Source organism: Oryctolagus cuniculus, chromosome 17, assembly GCF_051225735.1.
Source record: "Oryctolagus cuniculus isolate XC-2025 breed Fujian yellow rabbit chromosome 17, ASM5122573v1, whole genome shotgun sequence".
Taxonomy (NCBI): domain Eukaryota; kingdom Metazoa; phylum Chordata; class Mammalia; order Lagomorpha; family Leporidae; genus Oryctolagus; species Oryctolagus cuniculus.
The window spans coordinates 67806526-67833077 of record NC_142883.1 but is presented as its reverse complement, the minus strand read 5'-3'; the positions used below and the strand labels follow the sequence as shown (position 1 = coordinate 67833077).

The following is a 26552-nucleotide window of genomic DNA, read 5'->3' as shown; positions in this document are numbered from 1 at the left end:
TAAATATTTTTTAATTTAGTAAATATAAATTTCCAAAGTACAGTTAATGGATTACAATGGCTTCCCCCCATAATTTTTTTTCTTTTTTTGACAGTGAGTGGACAGTGAGAGAGAGACGGAGAGAAAGGTCTTGCTTTTTTTTTGGTTCACCCCCCCAATGGCTTCTGTGGCTGGTGCACCATGCTGATCCAATGCCAGGAGCCAGGTGCTTCCCCTGGTCTCCCATGTGGGTGCAGGGCCCAAGCACTTGGGCCATCCTCCACTGTACTCCTGGGCCATAGCAGAGAGCTGGCCTGGAAGAGGGGCAACTGGGACAGAATCAGGTGCCCCGACCGGGACTAGAACCCAGTGTGCTGGCGCCACAAGGCGGAGGATTAGCCTATTGAGCCATGGCACCAGCCACAGTTATCTTTCATTATTCCTTTTTTTTTCATTATTCACTGCCCTGCAACTTGATTCATTCTTGTTTTTTTCTGGGTCCTGCAGAATGGTAGTAGTTGCTTCTGGAATATCCTTTTTTGTGTTAGTAGATATTTGGTTATCTAAAATCATAGTTTTTAGTTTCTATATTTCTCTGCTAATCATGAGGACCTTCCAGATGACTGCAGAAAACACTGGCAGAAATGAGGATGTATTAATTTGCTAACAAAATACCACAGAGAATTTGATTTAAATTGTGGAATTTGACATCTGAGAGTTGCAGAGGTTGAAAATATCAGATCAAGGTCCTAATAGGCTTGATTTTTCCAGAAGCCTTTCTCCTGATGTGACAGACATATATATCATTTGACCTGCTTAAAAGCACTTTCTTCAGGTAGAGTCATGTTGGTGGTTAGCACGTCAGTGTTTGAGTTTTAGGGAGGCACATTTCAATCCATAACAGCAAAAGGGGCCCTGTGGTCTGGCTGATAGACAGCCAACTCTGGGGAGGACAGAAATTTTGAAAAGAGTGTAGGATTTCTTACAGTATTACTTTCAGTACTAACTCCATCAATAGTTGTGCATTCATGTACACACAAACAAAAATACCTATACACATTAACGCATTCTACAGTGGAAGTGCCTGATGGTTGTGTACAGGTAACATCAATATAATGCTTCATAAGGTGGCATATTAGCAGGCATTAAAAAGAGAATCAGAATAACAATAAAATCTGCAGTTACCTATATATATATATATATGATAGTCAATATTTATAATTGCTAAAAGGTGAATATTGATGTGTGGAAAATAAAAGCTAAACCTTACCTTACAATATTGTAGCCTAGTCTACATAAAAGACATCTTCCTAAAACCTGTCACTGGCCCACACTGTGTCATAGTGGAATTAAGCCTCCACCTGCAGCACCAGCATTCCATGTGGGCACCAGTTTGAGTCCCTGCTTCTGCACTTCCAATCCAGCTCTTTGCTAATGGCCTAGGAAAGCAGTGGAATATGGCCTGAATGCTTGGGCCCCGCACCCACATGGGTGACCTGGAGGAAGCTGCTGACTCCTGGCTTCTGGCACCTGGCTTCAGATTGGCCCAGCTCCAGCCATTTTGGCCACTTGGGGGGTGAACCTGTGGGTAGAAGCCTCTCTCTCTTTCTCTTCCTCTCTATATCTCTAACTCTGTCTCACAATAAATATTTTTAAAAACTTTGCACATTTTAAATTTCTGATACTCTAAACTAGCACAGGACTACATTATACATTGGAAAGATACATTCAAAAATTATAAATCTAGTGCATTGTAACCAATTTTTAACAAATGCTTCTGATTTTCTCAGCATTATGTACTAAATTAATGACATAATGAGTCATTGTAAGTTTTTCAGCTCTTTGAAAGGCAGTGCTATAAAGTGACAGAGGGAGAGATCTTCCTTCTGATTTGTTCACTCCTCAAATGGCTGCAATGACTGTGGCTAGGCCAGACTGATGTCAGGAGCTAGGTTCTTCTTCCAGGTCTCTCACATGGGAGCAGGAGATCAAATAATTTGAGTCATCCTGTGCTGCTTTCCCAGACACATTTGCAGGGAACTGGATCAGTTTGGAGCATTAATGTCTATGATACTCTCCTTGCAGTTAAAAGAATAAGAACGCATCTCGATTATGGGTGGGCTAAGTACAACAGCTTCCAATTGTCCAAGGTTTGGACTAGATGGGTTCTAAGAAAGTTTGTTAAAATACTTATTAATAATAACTCTCAGTTTTAGCTTTTCTTACCATATTTTCATGTTTCCTGATGTTAATATCTATGGGGAAATTGGGTCTCTGGATTGCAATGGATGAAAGCATCCAGACTAACAGTAATAAGGTCAACAGGCAGCAGAATGGTGTCCTCTGAACTTAAATAGCTTTTCTTGTTTGGTAGAGGGTGACCTACTGTGTTACCCTGAGACACTGACATAGACAGTCGATACTGGAGCTGAAATAGAGTATGCCACATTTTGGTCCATCCAACATATAGTTTTTAAGGTTTTATTTATTTGACAAGTACAGTTCAGACAGTGAGAGGAAGAGAAAGAAAGGTCTTCCGTACACTGGTTCACTCCCCTAATGAATGCAACAACTGGAGATGGGCAGATGCTAGGCCAGGAGCCAGGAGCTTCCAGGTCTTCCTCATAGGTGCAGGGGCCCAGGGCCATCTTCTCCCGCTTTCCCAGGCTATTGCAGAGAGCTGGATGGGAAGAGGAGCATTGGGGACTAGAACTAGTGCATATATGGGGTGCCAGCACTGCATGTGGAGGATTACACCACTGCACCACAGTCGTGGCCCCAGTCCATCCTTTATTAAGGAGACCTCAGTAACCATGCTCAAATTTTACTGTCCTATATTCATGGCCAAAGTCCTAGCAGACAACATGGTTTGGAGAATTGTAGGCACAAGGTGTGTAGACTTCATTTCTCATACAGCATAGTTAATAACAAGGTTCCAAGAGGGGAAATTACTTGCATCATAGTCCTTGAGAACTAATGATCATCATAGGTGATCTAAAGAATTTAGAAGGTTTGTGAGTGCCTAGAGTGAAAAAGTCACTGGGAGCACAAGGACAGTGCCTGGAGTTTATTTTGATGGATTTTAGCCCCTTTCATCAGAGGGAGGCCCATATAAGCTGGACTGATTTGTAACATCAGTGGCAATTTGGTAAATGAGATATGCATTGCACTAAAACCCAAGTAGGATGATTAGGCTTGTATGTACTTGAGAAGTCTGTCAGATCATCTCATTCATGGAGCTTGTCATCTATGTGTTGCATGCTTGTGTTCCTGATAAGTGGTGGTTGTGGTTAATTTCTTTGCAAAAATTGTGTTTGATGGCAAAGTCATTGAGGAGTCCATGTATATCTCAGAAGTGTCTTTGCAAGGTGAAGGCAAACTGAGACGGAGGGGCTTTTGGAAAAATTTTGAACAAAACACATTTGCCACACTTGTAATAGTTAAGACACATCATTTATCTATTGAGATGCATCAGATTTGTTAACCTTAGGTATAAGGTACAGTGGACATGGTGGGTGGCATACAGCAGTATGATTTTAGTAATTATCATGAGGTGCTTTTTTTTTTTTTAAATAGATTTAGCAGGTAAAATTGGGCTGCCTAATGGGGAATAGCTGGAATAATCTCCTTTTTGTTAAATAAATCTGAGGTAATAAATGTCAGTGTAAGAAGACATTGAGTTTTCTTTTATTGAGCCATCTTGGTTATTTTAATCTGGGATCTGTGAATTCTCATTTTCTCTAGTCAAGTTTTAACTTAAAAAGTATTTTATTCCTCATCATGTTGGACTAACTCTGCTGCTTCTGGGATTTTTTTAGTACATCTGACAATTGGAAATGGAGACAATAGTATAATTAAAATGAGATATACCAAGTAAAGTATGTATTTTTCTTCTGATACATATTTTGGAATTCTTCTAAAATTCCTTGTTAAATTTAGTTGAATCCCTGGTTAAGACTTATTGGAGCCACACTACTGAGTACACCTATGATACTTTGTTCATAAATGCATATATAACCTGGAAAGTTGATGTATATCTTATGCTGTAGAGACATAAGATGGAACATCTTTTTTTATCCTTTTTCATTATAAAATTTAAAAACAAATTTTTGTTTTCAATAGGATCAAATTATGATAAATTTAAATACAATTCCCAAGAATTCTTTCCACATTTGAATTTCTCCACTTATACTATGTTTCTTTAGATTGTAAATATGTCAAGCATTAATGAGGAATTGATTATTATGTGGATATGTCTTGTGGTTAGACAAGTTCTGATGTAACCCCTCTGTGTCCAAGGAGGCTGATTTTCTAGCTGATGTATGGATCATCTTCATTGCTTCTAATGGAGACATGCATTGGTATCTGGGAATCTAGCCTCATCTGCCCATGATGTCAGCGGGTCAGGACCATGGGAAATCTCCTCTGGCCTCCTTCTCAGCATGTGCCATTCCAACCACTCCCACCATCTTCACAGAATTCCTGACTCTGGGGCTTTCCTCATACTGCTCAAGAACTGTGTGGTTGGTTTCTGTGTCTGTGGATGTTAGTGTGTGGGTGAAAGGAACCTTGGAGAGCAGGACAGGTGTCTGTCTCTTGGTGGCATAGGTGACAGTCATAGATCTGAGGTGTTAAGTTATGTCATTCAGGTGCACCCTGTAGATCTTGGCTGGCCTAGGAAGGGAGACCAATGCCACATCCTCAGTTCTGGAGCTGGAGAAAGGGTGAATAAGGTTGAGATTTTAAAGATGTTTTTGTCAAAAATTGGTGCACTGAAAGAAGACCAATGTGTCTCCAGTTGTACAGAGGCAGCTACAAAAGTTCTGTAGAAAGACTGTTTCATCCAGAGCCAGCACTGTGGTGCAGTAGGTTAATCCTCCATTTGGGGTGCGGCATCCCATATGGACACCATTTCTAGTCCCGGCTGCTCTTCTTCTTATCCAGCTCTCTGCTGTGGCCTGGCAAAGTAGCAGAAGATGGCCCAGGTGCTTAGGCTCCTGCACCTGGGTGGGAGCCCAGGAAGAAGCACCTGACTCCTGGCTTTAGATCAGCACAGCTCCATGCATTGTGTCCATTTTGAGAGTGAACCAATGGAAGGAAGACATTTCTCTCTGCCTCTCTCTCTCACTGTCTGTAATTCTACCTGTCAAATAAATAAATAAAATTCTTAAAATAAGAAAGAAAGAAAGTCTGTTTCATCCAAGATGGCAATGTGATGGAGCTGGGTGTTCAGGCCATTTGAGATGAAACCTGTATGGGTGACTGTCGATTGCAGCTCTGTCACTGTTATGAACTGTCACTCACATAGGATACAGGCAGCAGCTTTACCCACTAAGCCACAGTGCCAGTCCCCAAAATAACTTTCATTAATGTGAATTTTACTGAATGTAATTCATTTCAACAATAACAAAGTTTTACTGTTTTTTATTGTTACAATATCATTTAATAAAATTTTTGCAATGCTTTCATTAAACCAAAGATAACTTTTGATTAATCTCTGCCACTTAATAGAGGTGGGTTCAGTTGCCATATATTTGCATGTTTAAATAATTTTTCCTCCGTGGTGAAGTTTATGTTTTCTTTATTTATGTATTCATGATTCTTTATTCATTCTAGCACTCCTTTTTCTACAGTGCAATGTAGAAAGAAAGCCATGAAATTTTCTTTTAAATCCTTGCATTTATGTTTTCTTCCAGGTATGATTCAGGGCACCTCCAGATATTTCAAAGAGCAAAGAAAATTAATACATCACCTGCAGATTGTGTACTTTTAAAAACATATTTATTTTATGCATTTGAAAGACAGAGTCACAGAGAGTAACAGAAAAAGAGAGAGAGAAAGAGAGTCTTGCATCTGCTGGTTCATTCCCCAAAAGGCCACAATGGTCAGAGCTGAGCCAATCTACAGGCAAGAGGCAGGATCCTTCTGCATCTCTCACATAGGTGCATGGGTCCTTGCCCTTGAGTCATCCTCCAGTACCTTCCCAGTAATATTTGTAGGAGCAGGATTTGAGGTAGAGAAGCCAGGACTCAAACTTTCACTCATATGGGATGCTGGCTCTGAGGACTGGGGCTTTATCCCACAGTGCAATAGCACTGGCCCTGTAAGTGTTTTTTTTTTTTTTTTAATTATTCTCAGGTTGCTGTCAGTTTTCTTTTTAGATTTATAATAATTTGTTAATAAAAATGGAAAAATAAAGATAAATTTTATTCTTAGGGAATATATAAAAACAAGACAAATGAATTTGTCATGACTATCAAGCATTGAAGTAATCTAACATAAGGCAATTTGGTCTCATCTTTCTGTTGCCATAGCAAAATACATATTATTTATATTTTTAAATGAGGCTTCAAGGATAATATTCGAAATTGGGGGTCATGATGTCAAATACAGTCATTATTGTTATATAGATGATGTAGTGGGCAGTGTTTCAGTACCACCCTGGAAATAAACACTGAACATTCTGCAAGGGTAAGAGTTAGCTAGTGTTAAAACACAAATCAGTAGCATTTATTTTTTTAATTGTTAGAGTAATGCAGACCTTCATAATTTAGGGAGCTGACCTTGATTCAGAGATAGCATAAGGGCTGTGTGAGGAAAAAAAATCTATTGCAGGTTCTTTTATGTTTTAAGTTTTTATTTAAAAATTTATTTTTTATTTGAAAGTCAGAGTTACAAAGAGAGAGAGGCAGAGAGAGAGAGAGAGGAGAGATCTTCATCTGCTGGTTCACTCCCTGGCTGCCCACAATGCCCGGAGCTGTGCTGGTCTGAAGCCAGGAGCCAGAGCTTCTTCTCAGTCTCCCACATGGGTTAAAGGGCCCAAGGGTTTGGTTCTTCTTCTACTACTTTCCCAGGTCATAGCAGAGTGCTAGATCAGAAGTGGAGCAGCTGGGTCTAGAAATGGCACCCATATGAGATGTCAGCACTTTAGGCAAGGGTGTTAACCCACTGCACCACAGCTCTGGCCCCAAGATTTATTTATTAACTTATTTGAAAGGCAAATAGAGATATGGAAGGATGGGTAGTAAGAGATACCTTCCATCTACTGGTTCATTCACAAAATGACCACAGGCATCCCATGTGGAGCACCAAGGACTCAAACTGTTCACATTGGGATGCCTGAATTGCAGGTGGAGGGTGCAGGCTTATCTGCTGCACCATAATACTGGTGCCTACTACAGGTTCTCAAACAAATCTCTCTGCATTTCCCTCAGTCACAAATGCAGATTATAGTACAGAATTTCTCAAGGAAATTTCTTTGGAAATTTGATGCAGAGATAGAGTATCTGAGCTGGCTTCATAAACACTAAGTTAAGTCTGTAATGTCTCTTTTAAAATATTTTTTTCTCTGCCATAATTGCATTGACTGTGCATGGTGTTTTCCTGGAAATTCTTCTCTGTTCAATCTCTTCATAGCTTCCCTGATGGTTTCTTGTCTTTTTCCCTGAATACTTCTACATTCTTCTGAACATTGCTCATTCCAGAGTGACTATTGTCCCCCTTTCAGCCTACTGTGCAATGGCCCTTGACATAGTCAGGCCTTTCTGAACAGAAATTCCTGTTTCCCTCCAGCTTGGGCATTTTTCACAGCCTTTATACCACAGGTTTGATCCCCTTTGAATGCTTCTGTGTGGCTGTCCAAATGCTCAACAAATCTGAAATGAAATGGCATCCTTCCTTCTTCCTCCATACGCATGCAGAAGTTATACAACTGCCATTTTTTGTTATGTGACAGAGTTGACATGTTGACCAGGAGTGTTCTATCACAGGTGATGATAACATTTGAAGACCTGGCTGTGTACTTTACCTGGGAGGAATGGCAGAACATGAACCAAGCTCAGAAAATCCTGTACAGGGATGTGATGCTGGAGACCTACAGCAGCCTGTTCTCCTTGGGTGAGTGACACTCATCACATGTCCAATGGTAACATTTTCTCATATTTGACAAATAAGTGAGCACTATTTATAAACTTTATAAATGAGGGACAGGAATAGAATTTGAGTCCATGAAGAATCTGATTATATACCATCTGAGAAGGAATTCAAATGGGAACATTTGTTGCATAGCTCCTGGACCAAGCTGTTCACCTTTAATTAACCCAAGATAGTGATTTCACAAAGTGTTACATTATTTCCATTAATAGGGCACTGCATGACCAAACCTGACTTGATCTTGAAGTTGGAGCAAGGAGCAGAGCCCTGGATGGGGAAAGAATGCTTACATCATAGCCTTTCAGGTCAGTGTGTACATAATGGTCAGGGAGGCTAAAGTAGAATCATTGCAGCAGATGTTGAGTGGTGCTCTTTCTATGAATTTTTTCCAAGTCTTACTTCAGACACAGTTATTCTACAGTATCTATGGAGATCAGTATCTCTGGTAAAGGCAAAGGAAATGAAGTTTCATGTGTAAATCAGCAACTGATCAAAATCTCCAGAATTGCATATTATCACAGAGGAGTGTTTATGTAAAAAATGAAAGGAGGTCACTAGGGATGACAACTTCACAATGAGATAGAAATAAATTTTCAAGAAATTAAGCAGATTCTGGTCTACAGAAACAAATTCTTTAAATTTCTTGTGACTGTATACCAAAGGTGGTACATTGGAACTTTCTGCAACTGTTGTAGTTCTCAGAGGCTGAGGATATCAGATTTCCTTAGAAATATGGGGAAACTGTAATAGAGTGCAGATAAAACAGTTTTTCATTAGAAAAATCCCACATATGCTATTTCCCTGGGAAGACAGAACATGAGACAATCACAGATGCAAATCTTGTCCCTTAAATGTGATCCTGCTTTAAATACAGACACATTAAACTCTTCTCCACCTGCAAGAAAATGATCCAGTAAAAGTTTCCCATATTGATGTTTGAAATATCAGAGAAGTACAAAACAGACAATTTTAGAAAAATGAACTGGAATGAATAGGACAAGGAAAAATTGATTTCTTGGCAATAGGTGATTATTTTTACCAAACATATGTCCTTTCTTTAAAATCTTATATAGTTGTTTCACCTTTGTGAAAGGCAGAAAGTCAGTGAGAGGAGAAACAGTGAGCAAGAGATTTCCTATTAGCTACCTCCCCAGATACCTGCAACAGTTAGGTCTGACTAATTTGAAGCCAAAAGCCTGGCATTCCAACTATTCTAATCTGATGTATCACAGGGTCCCAAGCACAAGAGCCATTATCTCCTGCCCCCTGGTATACATTAGTAGAGAGCTGTATTTGAAGCAGAGTATCCTGGGCTTAAATTGGCACTGTTTTTGGATGCAGACTTTCCAAGCAATGACTTGTATTCATTTTGTTAATTCTATCCCTCTTAAATACAAGTTACTTCATTCCTTTTACATGAGTATGCCAGGAAAAAGAATTATATTTGATTTATTGACAGCACCGTTTTTTTTTTTTTTTTCTCACTTCAGTTGCCATGAAAAGAGATGACCTGATTAGGAAAAACCAGAAAAATCAGGACAAAAATCTGAATCAGAATATTATGAAAAACAATAAGACATCATCTCCCAAGATCATTGAATTAAGAAAAACACTTCATTTAAGTTCAAACCATATTCCAAAACTGAGTATCAAAAAGAGAATCTATTCAGGAATGAAACCTGAAGAATGCAATGTATGTCACAATGTGTATCTGCACTGTGGGCCTGTTCAACTACAAACTGGAGAAAAATTCGATGCTACTAATGTACCTGGGAATGCTCTCCAGATCTGTGAGGCTCTTAATCAACAGCACAAAATTCAGACTGTGCAACAGGCATTTGAACCAATTGGAAAAGGGAAAGTCTTCAAAAGGAAAAATATATTTTGTCAATCTGAGAGGCATTTTATGGTAGAAAGTAAGAAGTCAACTGCCACTATTGGCAAGACAACTCAAATAGAACATGATTTCCATAAAAATTCTAACCTCAGTATGCATCAACAAAGTCCCAGAAGAGAGAAAGTTTATGAATATAGTAGTTCTTTGGAACCTGTCATTGATCAATCACCTCTTAAAATAAATCGTAGACCACATGTAGGGAAGAAACCCTATGCATGTAAGCCTTGTGGAAAATCATTCAGTTATAAATTCTGCCATGCAATTCATTATGGTACTCACGTAGTGGAAAAATCTCATGTGTTTAATGAACATGGAGAAGCCACTTACCAGAAGTCACATCTCATAAATCATGAGAGAATTCACTCAGGTGAGAAACCTTATGAATGTAATGACTGTGGAAAATCCTTTGGCCAGAAGTCACACCTCATAAAGCATCAGATAATTAACACAGGGAATAAACTTTATGAATGTAATCACTGTGGAAAAGCTTTTGGCCTTGAGTCACACCTCATAAATCACCAGAGAATTCACACGGGAGAGAAACTTTATGAATGCAGTGACTGTGGAAAAGCCTTTCACTATAAATCAACCCTCACAAAGCATCAGAGAATTCACACAGGGGATAAGCCTTATGAATGTAATGACTGTGGAAAATCCTTTATGTGGAAGTCACATCTCATCCTACATCAGAGAATTCACACGGGGGAAAAACCTTATGAATGCAATGACTGTGGTAAAGCCTTTGGCCACAAGCCAAACCTCATAACTCATCAGAAAATTCACACAGGAGAGAAACCTTATGATTGCAGTGAGTGTGGGAAAGCCTTTGGCAAGAAGGCATACCTCATAAATCATCAGAGAATTCACACAGGGGAGAAACCTTATGAATGCAGTGACTGTGGAAAAGCCTTTCACCGTAAAGCAACCCTCACAAATCATCAGAGCATTCACATCGGGGAGAAACCTTATGCATGTAATGACTGTGGAAAAACCTTTGGCCGGAAGTCCCATTTCAAAAATCATCAGAGAATTCATACAGCGGATAAGCCTTATGAATGTAATGACTGTGGAAAATCCTTTATGTGGAAGTCACATCTCATCCTACATCAGAGAATTCACACGGGGGAAAAACCTTATGAATGCAATGACTGTGGTAAAGCCTTTGGCCACAAGTCAAACCTCATAACTCATCAGAAAATTCACACAGGAGAGAAACCTTATGATTGCAGTGAGTGTGGGAAAGCCTTTGGCAAGAAGGCATACCTCATAAATCATCAGAGAATTCACACAGGGGAGAAACCTTATGAATGCAGTGACTGTGGAAAAGCCTTTCACCGTAAAGCAACCCTCACAAATCATCAGAGCATTCACATCGGGGAGAAACCTTATGCATGTAATGACTGTGGAAAAACCTTTGGCCGGAAGTCCCATTTCAAAAATCATCAGAGAATTCATACAGCGGATAAGCCTTATGAATGTAATGACTGTGGAAAATCCTTTATGTGGAAGTCACATCTCATCCTACATCAGAGAATTCACACGGGGGAAAAACCTTATGAATGCAATGACTGTGGTAAAGCCTTTGGCCACAAGTCAAACCTCATAACTCATCAGAAAATTCACACAGGAGAGAAACCTTATGATTGCAGTGAGTGTGGGAAAGCCTTTGGCAAGAAGGCATACCTCATAAATCATCAGAGAATTCACACAGGGGAGAAACCTTATGAATGCAGTGACTGTGGAAAAGCCTTTCACCGTAAAGCAACCCTCACAAATCATCAGAGCATTCACACGGGGGAGAAACCTTATGAATGTAATGACTGTGGAAAAACCTTTGGCCGGAAGTCCCATTTCAAAAATCATCAGAGAATTCATACAGCGGATAAGCCTTATGAATGTAATGACTGTGGAAAATCCTTTATGTGGAAGTCACATCTCATCCTACATCGGAGAATTCACACGGGGGAAAAACCTTATGAATGCAATGACTGTGGTAAAGCCTTTGGCCACAAGCCAAACCTCATAACTCATCAGAAAATTCACACAGGAGAGAAACCTTATGATTGCAGTGAGTGTGGGAAAGCCTTTGGCAAGAAGGCATACCTCATAAATCATCAGAGAATTCACACAGGGGAGAAACCTTATGAATGCAGTGACTTTGGAAAAACCTTTGGCCAGAAGTCACACCTCATAAATCACCAGATAATTCACACAGGAGAGAAACCTTATGAATGTAATGACTGTGGAAAAGCCTTTCTGAAGAAGTCATCTCTCATGCTACATCAGAGGAGTAACACAGGGGAGAAACCCTATGAATGCAATGACTGTGGGAAACCATTTGGTCACAAATCAATCCTCATAAGTCATCAGAGAATTCACACAGTGTAGAAAGATTATGAATGTAATGACTGGAAAAGCCTTTCTGAGTAAGTCAGCTGTAGCACCCACATCAGAGAATTCACACAGGGGAAAAGCCTGATGAATGTAAAGACTGGAAAGTCTTTACCCATAAGTCAAACCTCAAAAGGCATCAGAGAAGTCACACAGGGGATAAACCTTCTGAATGCAATGACTTGGAAAAGCCTTTTGCCAAAAGTCAAGCCTTGTAAATAATTAGAGAAGCCATACAGGAGAAACCTTATGAATGTAATGACTGTGGAAAAGTTTTCTTTGCAAATTTGTATGCAATTCAGAGCTCAATGAATATCAAAGAAGTCACAGGAGAGAAACTTTATGATGGCAATGACTGTGCAGAAGACTCTTCATATGACAAACATCACAAAGCATCAGAGAATTCACATGGGGAGAAATGTCATGAATAATGATAGTAGAAAGCCTTTTGTTATAATTTTCAACTAATAAAACATCACAGAATTAACAGGGAATTTTCCACACAATTGCCTTTTTGTGCAAGTTCCTTTTCATTAAATAACAGAATCCATTAAGGGGAGAACAATAAGATTATAATCAGTGTGGATATGCCTTTGGTGCCAATTATACCTCATCAAGCATAACAGAATTCACATGGGGAAAATCTTATGAATGTAATGACTCAAAGTCTTTTACCATAACTTAGCCCACATTGCACATCATCAAATTCATACAGGGAAGAAAACCTTTGAAAGTAATCTTGTGGAAAAGCCTTTACTTAGAAGTCATACCCCACAAGATATCAGAGAATTCACATGGGGGAGAATTCTTATGAATGTAATGAGAGTTGGAAAGGTCTGCCAAAATCTCAGCTTACAACATCAGAATTCACAAAGTGGAGATCTTATGAATGAAATAAACGTGGGAAAGCTTTTTGTCATAGGTCATACCTCGTAATCCATCATCTAATTTGAACGGGGAGAGACTTTGAGAATATAATAAGGGATTGGCTCTGTGGCTCATTTGGTTAATCATCCCCCTGTGGCACCGGCATTTCATATGGGCACCAGGTTCTAGTACTGGTCACTCCTTCCATTCCAGGTCTGCTGTGGCCCGGGAAGGCAGTGAAGGATGGCTCAAGTCCTTGGGCCCCTGCACCACCATGGGAGACCAGGAGGAAGCACTTGGCTCCTGGCTTTGGATTGGCATAACTCCAGCTGCAGCAGCCATTTGGGGGAGAACCAATGTAAGAAAGATGTTTTTCTCTGTCACTCTCTCTAACTCTATCTGTCATAGAAAGAATTAGAGAGGTAGGGAGAGAGAGAAAGAGAGAGAGAGAGAGAGAGAAATATTGAATGTGGAAGAGTTTCCCTTCAAATAATGTTAAGTATTAGGACAAAATTTTCTGCTAGAAATCACATCTTATCCAACAGGGATGCATGTAACGGAGAAAGCTTATAAATATTAATAGTGTTAAAAAAGCATTTGTCACAAATCTATCATACATCAGAGAATTCAGATGGGGGTTTCTTTTTTTTAACTTTTATTTAATAAATATACATTTCCAAAGTACAACTTTTGGATTATAGTGGCTTTTGTCCCACATAACCTCACTCCCACCTTCAACAATCGAACCTCCCACTCCCTCTCCCATCCCATTCACATCAAGATTCATTTTCAATTATCTATATACAGATCAATTTAGTATATACTAAGTAAAGATTTCAACAGTTTGCACCCACACAGAAACACAAAGTATAAAGTACTGTTTGAGTACTAGTTATGCCATTAATTCACGTAGTACAACACATTAAGGACAGAGATCCTACATGGGGAGTAAGTGCACAGTGACTCCTGTTGTTGATTTAACAATTGACACTCATAAATAGATGTCAGTAATCAACCGAGATCTTGTCATGAGCTACCATGGCTATGGAAGCCTCTTGAGTTCACCAACTCTGGTCTTTTTTAGACAAGGCCATAGTCAAATTGTAGGTTCTCTCCTCCCTTCAGAGAAAGGTACCTCCTTTGATGGCTCATACTTTCTGCTGGGATCTCACAGAGATCTTTCATTTAGGTCACTTTTTTTTTTGCCACAGTGTCTTGGCTTTCCATGCCTGAAATACTCTCATGGACTTTTTAACCAGATATGAATGCCTTAAGGGCTGATTCTGAGGCCAGAGTGCTGTTTAGCAGGACATCTACCATTCTATGAGTCTGCTGTGTATCCTACTTCCCATGTTTTATGGTTCCCTCCTTTTTAATTCTATCAGTATTAGCAGACACTATTGTTTATATGATCCCTTTGACTCTTAGACCTATCATTATGATCAATTATAAACTAAAAGTGATCACTTTGACTAGTGAGATTGCATTGGTACATGCCACCTTGATGGAATTAAATTTGAATCCCCTGGCATGTTTCTAACTATACCATTAGAGGTAAGTCCAGTTGAGCATGTGCCAAACTGTACCTGTACTCCCTCTCTTATTCCCACTCATATTTAACAGGATCACTCTTCAGTTAAACTTAAACACCTAAGAATAATTGTGTGTTAAATAAAGAGTTCAACTAATGGTATCCAGTACAACAACAACAAAAATACCAAAAGTAATAAAGTAGTAAGATTTCCCTCAAAATTCAGGACAAGTGGTGATCAAGTCATTGTTTCTCATAGTGTCCATTTCACTTCAACAGGTTTCCTTTTAGGTGCTTGATAAGGGAGAACATATGATATTTGTCCCTTTGGGATTGGCTTATTTCACTCAGCATGATGTTTTCCAGATTCCTCCATTTTGTTGCAAATGACCAGATTTCATTGTATTTGACTGCTGTATAGTATTGTATAGAGTACATGTCCCATAATTTCTTTATCCAGTCTACTGTTGATGGGCATTTGGGTTGATTCCAGGTCTTAGTTATTGTGAATTGAGATGCAATAAATATTAAGGTGTACATAGCTTTTTTGTTTGCCAATTTAAATTCCTTTGGGTAAATTCCAAGGAGTGGGATGGCTGGGTTGAATGGTAAGGTTATATTCAGGTTTCTGAGGAATCTCCAGACTGACTTCCATAGTGGCTTGACCAGTTTCCATTCCCACCAACAGTGGGTTAGTGTCCTTCTTTCCCCACATCCTCTCCAGCATCTCTTGTTGGTAGATTTCTGCATGTGAGCCATTCTCACCGGGGTGAGTTGAAACTTCATTGTGGTTTTGATTTGCATTTCCCTGATTGCTAGTGATCTTGAACATTTTTTCATGTGTCTGTTGGCCATTGATCTCTTATTTGTTTACTTTTTTTCTTTTTCTTTTCTTTTTTCTTTTTTTTTAGTCAGGCAGAGTTAGACAGAGAGAGAAAGGTCTTCCATCCATTGGTTCACCTCCCAAATGGTCACTATAGCTGGCACACTGTGCCAATCCAAAACCAGAAGCCAGGTGCTTCCTCCTGGTCTCCCATGCTGGTGCAGGGCCCAAGGACTTGGGCCATCTTCCACTGCCTTCCCAGGACACAGCAGAGGGCTGGACTGGAAGAGGAGCAACTGGGACTAGAACCCCAAGTGCTGGCACCACAAGTGGAGGATTAGCCTATTATGATCCAAGGCAGGTGGCACTTAGCCTACCACACCCCTCTCCAAGTACCAGAACTCTGTTGCCTTGCACCTATAGTAGCAGGAAGGATCAGAGCAGGGGCCCATTGTGTATCTTTAGTGCTGAGGCTTGCCATATCTGGTACTCTCATGTTCTGGTCATTGCAGTGTTTGACACAGTATGAGGCACTTGGCAATTTGCATTAGATTTGAGTGGGTATTCATTATACTAACTTTAACACAAAATGAGAAGGCTTGAAAGTTGTTACAAAATTATGCTGGTGGAAAATGACTGGCAGGAGGTGGAGGCTTTTGGGGACTTGGTACCTTGTTCAATAGGTGACAACAGTGGCTCATCTGGGTCTATAGCACACTTGGTACAGACATATCTTCAATCATGGCTTGGAAAAATCAAGAATAGCCAGCAATAGCAGTTTTAGATTATTTGTGGGTAGTGAGGGTTTGAGGATGCTGAGCCTGGATGCTCTTGACAGGGGGAACTTAACTGTAACAGGGCTGGCAGAGCTCCATCATGCCACTGTTGTCCACCACCTCTCCCTCCATGTTCTGTAGCAGTTAGAGGCCACCAGTGTGTCCAGCATCTGACTGAACTGGTGTTCATTCTTTAGGCAGAAGGCACCATTGGAATAGTGGGAGGATTCTGGATCCAGGTATGTGGGAATTGCACTTTTTGTGTCCTGCTGATATGGGGACAGCCATCCCCATGTGTGTGGCCCTGATCTCTACTATCTTCTGCTGAGACTGATGACAGTTGATCCCTTAGTGCTGCCTATTGTGTGCTGAGACTGTGTAAATTTCTCCCATTCCTTAATATGACCTTATGGGGTGAGTGGGCATGTGCAATTTGTGTGTCTGTGTTTGGATCATGGGTCTTTAGGCAGTCAGCACTGACCTCAGTAGTGGGCAGTGAGGCCTGCAATGAATGCACTAAACAGATGAATCCTGTGAGTGTGGCAGTTTTAGTGGAGGCTACCCAATGCCAATTGGGTGAGAAGCTGCCTCTTTGTGGACAAGGGAGGTGAGACATGGCCTCTTCCTGTTTAGCTCTCTGACACTTCTATCGGATAAGTCACCCTTCCAGGTGTCTAGCACCTGTCATCCACCTGTCTCTAAGGCTGTCTGTGCCTCTGAGCAGATGGATAGGAGCTCTGTAAGGAGAAGTGTTTTGTGATTCTTGGAGCTGTGTGATGTTGAGAGATTTATCTGCCAATTTCAAAGAGGTCTGGCCTCTGACAGCTGGTGGCTGTGGAGTTTCAAATGATGAGCTGAGGCACAGCCATCTTCATTTGGTGAGAATTGCTGGATAGCTCCAACCAGTGCTTTTTATTATTTAATCTAGTATTCAACTAGTAACATAACAATTAGGAATGCACAGCCAGACCAATCACTGTAAAAGAATAACAAGCAAGTGCAAACAAGTGAGATAAGTATCATGTGATATATGTATTTTGGGAAGCCAAATTTCAAGTTGCTCCTGGTAGTGATGTTGCTCCTGGCTCATCTTCTATGCACTTGGGGTATGATAAGAAGTTTTCCTAAAGCAATATCTATTAATAACACAATCTGATTACTGCAGCCACATCCCAATTCAGAATGTATACCTTCACAAGGTCTGCTTAGGTAGAAGCAGGGCTGCAGCCATGTCCAATATTCAGGAAGCTATGTCCTCACTGTGAACACTTAGGCAGTATCCACTACATCCCCCTCTTTCGTTGTTTTAAACAAAGTGTGAATATCTTGTGAGACCATGGTAGAAATGCAAGATAGAATACATGTTCCAAAGAGACAAGCAATACCAAGAATTAAACCAGGCAACATGAAGGGTAATAACCAACTGAGCCAGGAGCTAATTAAATGCCACCATTCTGGAGCTAAGCGGAAGTGTAATACTTCCTGTTTAATCTTGCCTATTTCTTTTTGGATCAGATTAGATTTATTAGTAATATTAAAACAAAAGAGCCCAGGAAATTGTTGACATCTAAAATGTTGTTAAGCAACAGTAAGTGTTTGTCAGTAATATGATTGTTTGAAGAAGCTGGGATTACAATCTTTTCAAGTGTTGATCAAAGATAGAATGAGCTGAAAGAAGCAGCAAATCTGGATCAATGAGACCATAGCATGGCTACCATAGAGAAGTAATTGTTTTAACCAGATGAATTTTGGCAGGCATTCTGTAACAAAATTACAAACATCTGTCTCTCTCTGTGAGAGACAATAGTAGGAGATGTTAACCATATTAGCAAGTTATTAATTTAATAAAAATAGGCTTATAACTTTTGTTCTTTCTTTCATAATCTTTGAGTTCTTCACACCTTCTCTAACATGCTTAGGTCTTTCTACCTTTTTTCTTTCTTTCATAGCATTCTATCACTTCCTCACACCTTCTGCAATTTACTTAATCCTTTCTACATTTTTGTTTCTTTCCCATTTTAGTGTAGAGGAAACTAGCCATTAAGATACAGCAATTCTTACAAAACATGTCCTTCATTTAAGAAATATTTTCCTTTTTTACCTTCCTTACCAAGAACACATTCTTATACTTGTGACCTTTTCTCATGTGCTGATTTCCTTGATTTACATTTGAGCCTTAGATATTTTCAAGCAGTTTTCAATTATTTTTCATGACACATATTGCATTTTTTTTTCAAGAGAGGGTGTTGATCACAATATCCTTAGATGAGAATAAGGAACAATAACATAAAGTGGGGCCTGCACTGTGATGCAGTGGGTTAGCACCCTGGCCTGAAGCATTGGCATCCCATATGGGCACCAGTTTGCGACCTGGCTACTCCACTTCCGATCCCGCTCTCTGCTATGGCTTGGGAAAGTAGTAAGAGGATATCCCAAGTCCTTGGGCCCCTGCAATCACGTGGGATGGGAGAGGGAGTAGGAGATGGGATGGTTTGTGGATGGGAGGGTGGTTATGGGGGGAAGAACCACTATAATCCAGAAGTTATACTTCTGAAATTTATATTCAATAAAAATTTTCTATTAAAAAAAGAGTTATTCCCAAGTTCATAGCAGCCAAATCTACAATAGAAAAGATGTCCATAAATGGAAGTCTGGATAAAGCAAATTTTATATATAAATAAAATAATATGAATCAGCCACAAAAAATGAAATCCTGAGATTTGTGATAAAATGGATGCAAATGGACATTATTATGCTAACTGAAAAGACAGAGTCAGAGGGCAGGCACTGTGGTGCAGTATAGGTCAATTTACCACCTGTGGTGCAAGCAGCCCATATGGGTGCTGATTCTAGCCCTGGCTGCTCTTCTGATCTAGCTCTCTGCTATGGCCTGAGAAAGCAATGGAAGTTGGCCAAAGCACTTTGTCCCCTATATCCATGTTGGAGAAATGGAAAAAGATCCTGGCTCCTGGCTCCTGGCTTCAGTCAGCCCAGCTCTGGCCATTGTGACCATTTAGGGAGTGAACCAGCAGATGGAAGACCTTTCTCTTGTCCCTCTCACAGTCTATAACTCTACCTCTCAAATAAATAAATAAAATCTTAAAAATTAAAAGTCCCAGAAGGAAATATATCTCACATCTTCCATTATTTGTAGCAATTAATAAAGACTATGTACATTGCATAGACATATTATGTGTATATATAAATACTGTTTATTATATACCAGTTCCCCCATGTTATGATCATTGCCATGAATCCATTTTGTGATTGTGTAATATACCTGCTTTCACAAAAGTAAACGTAAAATAAATTTTTATGAGCTGTAGTCACCTACCGTGCTGTGGAACATTAAAATATTTATTTTACATTTTGATACTCCTTACCCAATCTTTCTGTAGGCTGTCTCCATAAACCCTAGTCTCTAATAACCATTATTCCAACTTCAGGTCTATTGTTACTAAACTTCCACATAAGAGGGATAAAATGTGGTCTTCAACTTTCTGTGTCTGATTTCACCTAACGTAATAATCTCTAGTTAAATCTAATGTGTGGTTAATGTTAGGATTTTATTCTTCTGATGGCTGAATAATAATATGTTGTTTTTATACATTGCATTTTCTTCAGCTATTTATGCATCAATAAACACCTGGGTTAATTCCATACTTTGCTATTGTGAATTGTGCTGGACATGGGAGCTGAGGTATCACTGTTATGTGTGTAATTCATTTCATTCAAACATAGGACTAGGTGTGGCATGGTTGGGTCAAAGATCAAATTCACTTTGAATTTTGTGGGGAATATCCATACTGGTCCCCAAAATAGCTGTACTTTCATCCTCACAATTTATGAAGGCTCCTTTTTCTCAACATCCTCACCAGCATTTAATTTTTGTCTGAGAACAGCCACTCAAACTATTCAAAACAACTGAAAGGGAGGGAATCCTCACAAACTGCTTCTATGAGGCCAATAGCATCTTAATTCCAAAACTTGAAAAGGATACAAGAAATAAAGATAACCATAGACCAATATCCTTGATGAACAGAGATGCAAAAATCTTCAACAAAATACTAGCTCTAGAATCCAAAAAACACATCAGGAATCATTCATTCACCTGGACCAAGTGGGATTTATCTTTAGTTTGCAGGATTGATTCAACATAGGGAAATCAATAAATATAACACATCACATTAATAGAAGAAAATTTGATTATACCAATAGATGCAGAGAAATCACTTGATAAAATATAACATCCTCTCACGATAAAAACCTTTATTCTGTAACACAATTAAGGTAATATAAGAGAAGCCCACAGGCAGCCTCAAACTGAATGGGGGAGAATTTGGAAGCATTTCTACTAAGATCAAGAACCAGCAAGGATGTCCAATTAACTTTTCTGTTCAATATTGTTCTTCAAGTTCTGGCCAGAGCCATTAGGCAAGAAAAAGTAATCAAAGGCATATCAATTGGAAAGGAGAAAGCTGAACTATCTCTGTTCACAGATGACATGATTCTATATATAGCAAAACCCAAAGACTTCACCAAGAGATTATTGGAATTCATAAGAGAGTTTGATAAAGTTGCAGAATATAAAATCAACATGCAAAAGTCAATTTCCTTGGCTAAGAAAGAACTTGCAAGATCGGTAACATCCAAAACAGTTACAAAAATTTAAATACATTGGAATAAATTTGACAAAGTATGTAAAAGATCTCTACAATGAAAGTTATAAAATGTTAAATATAGAAATAGAAGAAGGCACAAAAGATGGAAGACTCTTCAATGTTTGTGGATTGGAAAAATAATATCATCAAAATGTCCACACTACCCAAAGCAATTCACAAGCTCAGTGCAATCCAAATCAAAATACCAGTGGCATTCTTCCCAGATATAAAGAAATGATGTTGAAATTCATGTGGAAACAAGAGACCCTGAAAAGCTAATGCAGTCTTCTTAAGCAACAGCTAACATGAAACCAGAGGTATCACAATATCAGATTTCAAGAACATACTGGACAGTTGTAATCCAAAAAGCCTGGTACTCACACAAAATAGACATGTAGACAAATAGAACAGAATAGAAACTCTAGAAACTAACCCACATATGTACAACCAACTAATGTTTCACAAAGGAATTAAAATCAATCTGCAGAGAATGAGTAATCTCTTCAACAAGCAAAGCTGGGAAAATTAGATCTATGCACACAGAAGTATGAAACAAGACCTTACACTTATACAATAATCAATTCAAAATGGATCAAAGATCTAAATCTATAGCATCATAACATCAAATCATGAGAGGTAAATAAATGTTGGTGCAACTCTGCAAGACATCAGCATAGCCAAAGACTTCTTGGAAAAGACCCCAGATGCACAGGCCATATAAGCAAAATGTAGCCAAGTGGGATTACATTAAGTTAAGAAGCTTCCTAACTGCAAAGGAAACATTTAACCAAGTGAAAAGGCAATCAACAGAATGGGAAAAAGTATTTGCAAATTATGCAAGAAAGGAATAATATCAAGAATTTATTAAGAGCTCAAGAAATTCAACAACAAAACAAGCATTCCAGATAAGAAGTGCACATAGGACATGAACAGGCATTTTTCAAAGATAGAATTCAAATGGGCAACAATGAAAAAATGCTCAGGATCACTAGCCATCAGGGAAATGCAAATAAAAACCACAATGAGAGCTTGGTGCCGTGGAGTAACATGTAAAGCCACTGTCTACACTATCAGCCTCCCTATTGGTGGCAGTTTGGGTCCTGGATGTTCCATTTCTGATCCAGCTCCCTGCTTATGCAACTGGGAAAGCAATAGAAGATCACCCAATCCTTGGACCTCTGCACCATGTGGGAGGTCCAGATGAAGTTCCTAACCTATGCCATTGGCCTGGCAAAACCCTGATAATCGCAGCTATTTGGGAAGTGAACCACTGGATGGGAGATTCTCTCAGCCTCTCCTTCTATGTAACTCTTTGAAATAAATAGATAAATCTTTAAAAAATAATTCTACAACAGGCCATCATTTATCCCAGTTATAACAGCTATCAACAAAAATTAAAAAAAAAATTTGGCTAGGATGTATGGTAAAGGGTACTCAAATACACTTTCAATGGGAATGTAAAGTAGTACAATCATTTTTTAAAAAGACAGTATGGAAATTCCTCAGAAATCTGACAATTTATCTTTTTTTTTTTTTTTTTTGACAGAGTGGACAGTGAGTGAGAGACAGAGAGAAAGGTCTTCCTTTGCCATTGGTTCACCCTCCAATGGCCACCATGGCCGGTGCACTGTGGCCGGTGCACTGCACTGATCCAAAGGCAGGAGCCAGGTGCTTCTCCTGGTCTCCCATGGGGTACAGGGCCCAAGGACATGGGCCATCCTCCACTGCACTCCCTGGCCACAGCAGAGAGCTGGCCTGGAAGAGGTGCAACCGGGACAGAATCCGGTGCCCTGACCAGGACTAGAACCCAGTGTGCCAGCACTGCAAGGCAGAGGAGGATTATCCTAGTGAGTCGCAGCGCTGGCCAACAATTTATTTTACATGACCCAGACATCCCACTCCTGGGAATTTCAATAAAGGAAATAAAAACAGCATATGAAAATGTTCTCTCTATCCCCATGTTTATTGCAGCTGAATTCACAATAGCGAAAATGTTGAATCTACTCAGTTGTCAATAATCTGATGACTGGATAAAGAAAATGTGATGTACATACATTATGGAATACTGCTCAGTCATAAACAAGAATCAAATCCTGTCTCTGTAATAAAATGGATGAAACTGGAAACCATTATGCTTAGTGAAATAAATCAGTCCCCAAAAGACAAATACTCTGTTTTCCCTGATATATTGAAACTAATATACAGAGTATAAAAATGTAATATTTACAAATGAGTGAAATTAGCATTTTGAGATCTGAATTTTCTTTATGGTCCTTGTCTATACAGTGAGAAACAGTGGTATTTCCTACTTACTATTTGTTGAATTATTTACTTAGTGGAGGGTTAAGCTTGGGATTATAACATAAACTGGCCAGCACCGCAGCTCAATAGGCTAATCCTCAACCTTGTGGCGCCGGCACACTAGGTTCTAGTCCCGGTCAGGGCACCGGATTCTGTCCCGGTTGCCCCTCTTCCAGGCCAGCTCTATGCTATACCCAGGAGTGCAGTGTAGGATGTCCCAAGTGCTTGAGCCCTTCACCCCATGGGAGACCAGGAGAAGCACCTGGCACCTGCCTTCAGATCAGCATGGTGTGCCAGCCACAGCGCGCCAGCTATGGTGGCCATTGGAGAGTGAACCAACGGGAAAAGGAAGACCTTTATCTCTGTCTCTCTCTCACTGCCCACTTTGCCTGTCAAAAAAAGAAAAAACAAACCATAAACTAAAAGTATGTTGTTGTAAAATTTGAAAGAAAAAATAAGAAAGGAAGGAAAGAGGGAGGTTGGACGCATGGATAGAAGAGAGGGTAGAATGGGAAGTATCACTCAGCTCCTAAATATGTATATATGAAACACATGAAGTTTGCTCACCTTATAGAAGTAAAATATTTTTAAAAATAAAAATAAATTAAAAGAAAATAAAGATTACAATTGGATTTTCAATAGTATCAAAAGGAATAAAGTACATAGGAATAAAATTAACCAAGGAAATTAGTCTAAACACTCAAACTTAGAAAGGATTATACAAATAAATGATCATAGAAATGAATGAAAATTTATCCTGTGTTCATGGATTTATATATATATATATATATAGATGAAGTTTATATATCATATACAATTTTATAATATATTATACATATTATATATCATTATATATATTTATATATTGTATGTGGCATTTATATACATTTCATTTGTATATTTCTATATTATATATGTATTATACATTTATATTTTATATAATATAATTAAATATATATTATATATTTCATATATATTTATATTTATAAATGAAATAATAAGATTCTAAGTGAGCTATAGATTCAACTGATTCTTTATAACACCCTAATAGTTACTTTTAGCAGAAAAATTTAAAAATTATAGAGAAAATTCATATGGAATCTTAAAGGATCCAAAGACTCAAAATATTCTTGAAAAAAAGATCAAGGGACCGGGACCATGGCTCAATTGATTAATCCACCTGTGGTGCTGGCATCCCATATGGGCACCAGATTCTAGTCCTGGTTGCTCCTCTTCCAGTCCAGCTCTCTGCTGTGGCCTGGGAGGGCAGTGGAGGATGGCCCAAGTGCTTGGGCCCCTGCACCTGCATGGGAGACCAGGAAGAGGCACCTGGTACCTGGCTTTGGATCAGTGCAGTTCTGGCCATGGTGGCCATTTGGGGAGTGAACCAGCGGAAGGAAGACCTTTCTCTCTGTCTCTCACTGTCCATATCTCTACCTGTAAAAAAAGAAAAAGAAAAAGAAAAAGGAAAAGAGAGGAGAGGAGATCAAAGGAGATCAAAACTGGAGATCTCACATTTCCTTATTCCAGAAGGAAAAGTAACAAAAAGTATCATATTAGCATAACACAGACCAAAGGAGTGGAATAGAGAAGCTAAGAGTGGGCACTTGGCCTCTCAGTCAAGATTCTTTTTATGATGCAGACATCCCATTTGACAGTGTTTGGCTTGAATAATCAGCTCTGGCTCCTGACTCCAGACTTCTTGTCAATGCAAAACAAGGGAGGCAGTGGTGAAGGGACAAGAACTGGGGTCCCTGCAACCCACAAGGAGGCAAGGACTGTGTTTGCACCTCTGGCTCTTGCTCCAATTCCAGTTCCAGGCCAGACCTGGTCATTGTAGACATTTGGTGAGTGAACCAGAAAATAGCAGCTCACTCACTTGCTCTTTTTCTTTCCTTCCCTCAAATCAAAAAAATTGTAATATTAAGGTTAAATATATAATAAAATAAGCTATGCTAATAAAATAATATCAAGATTTGATAATTTCACTGATATAGAAAAACTGACTAAATTCAGCTTACGATTAAAACCCTAAACTAACTATAACTGATGAGAATCTCCACCACAGGAAGGACACCTACGGAAAATCTGCAGTAAATTCTTGTAAAATGTAAACCAGGCACTGATACTTTAACACTTCCATTCAACCGTGTAGCAGAGGACTATGCTAAAGAAATTCAAACAAACAAACAAAAAAACCCCTCCAGGTTGTACACAGAAGAGCAAACATGACTTGTAATGACTAAGATATATCTTGAGAGCAAAAGACTTCCTGAGTATTCACTAAAAACACAAAGTGAAATTCAGTGATGTTCAGAATATAAAATATATAAGCATCAAATATGTTCCTGTATACTAACAATGAACGTTATGAAAATACAATTAACATTAACATTCAAGGTAGCATCAAAGTGAAAATACCACTAACAAATTTAAGAAAAAACCTTGGATTATATACTGGATAATACAAAATATAAGAACATACAATTCTGGGAGGTCCTGATGATTCATGGACAATGTTTAGTATGAAAGAACTATGATATTTAAGAAATCTTGCACCCTGATTAACCTAACATTTAATTCCATATTGCTTATTTGATATTGCCTAATTCAAATTAAGTATGCATATAGTTAAAGAAATACTTCATTTTTCTTATGGGAAACAATGTAAAAGATGTATTTATCACCAATTGAAGGTAAAGTGCTACCTCCTAATTGCTCCACTTAGCATGACAAAATATAAATTCAGTTATTTCCAGATTATGTTAATCTTGATAAGCTATATCCAAAGACCATAATATTAGATGTGATACTAACTTAAATGTTTAATATCATTTAACATTACACAGCAAATAAGATGATGTTTTGAATTTATTTCTTGAAAATAATGATGCATAAGTATGGGCTACAGTGTGAAATTTTAATCCACACATACAATGTGTACTGATGAAATCAGAGTAAGCAACATTTTCCCTTCTCTGACATTACATATCATTATCAAAGCCTTGGAACACCTTTCTTGTATTTGCTCATAAAATATAAGAATAGATTACTGAGGACTATAGTCAGCCCACCATTCTATATAACACAAGGTATTGAGTCCTATAATCTCACTCTGATTTGGTACCAATTACTCCAAGTAGTTCTTACAAATTCCTTAATTAACTAGTTTGAAAGAAAAATAGATACACAGATAAACAGAGAGGGAAAGATAATACTCCCATGTGCTATTTTACTCACATATGTCTAAAATAGCTGTGGCTGTGCCAGACCTCAACAATGATTCAGATAGGACATCAAACAGATAGGTGACAAAAACAAAAATAAGGAAGTAGGACAACAAAAAACTAAAGCAAAAAAAGAAATTCTGCATACCAAGGGAAACACTAAAAAG

General features: G+C 38.8%; 1 protein-coding gene across 1 annotated transcript; it reads left to right on the top strand.

Annotated features, from left to right (window-relative positions):
- Positions 1 to 5423: 5423 nt before the first annotated feature.
- Positions 5424 to 15138, top strand: LOC127486089 (uncharacterized). Its single transcript, XM_089317989.1, is given in 5 exon segments — positions 5424 to 5492; positions 7749 to 7875; positions 8124 to 8216; positions 9402 to 12130; positions 12133 to 15138. Coding segments are annotated over 4 exon segments (3021 nt in total). The 5' UTR covers positions 5424 to 5492; positions 7749 to 7751; the 3' UTR covers positions 12208 to 15138.
- Positions 15139 to 26552: the final 11414 nt, after the last annotated feature.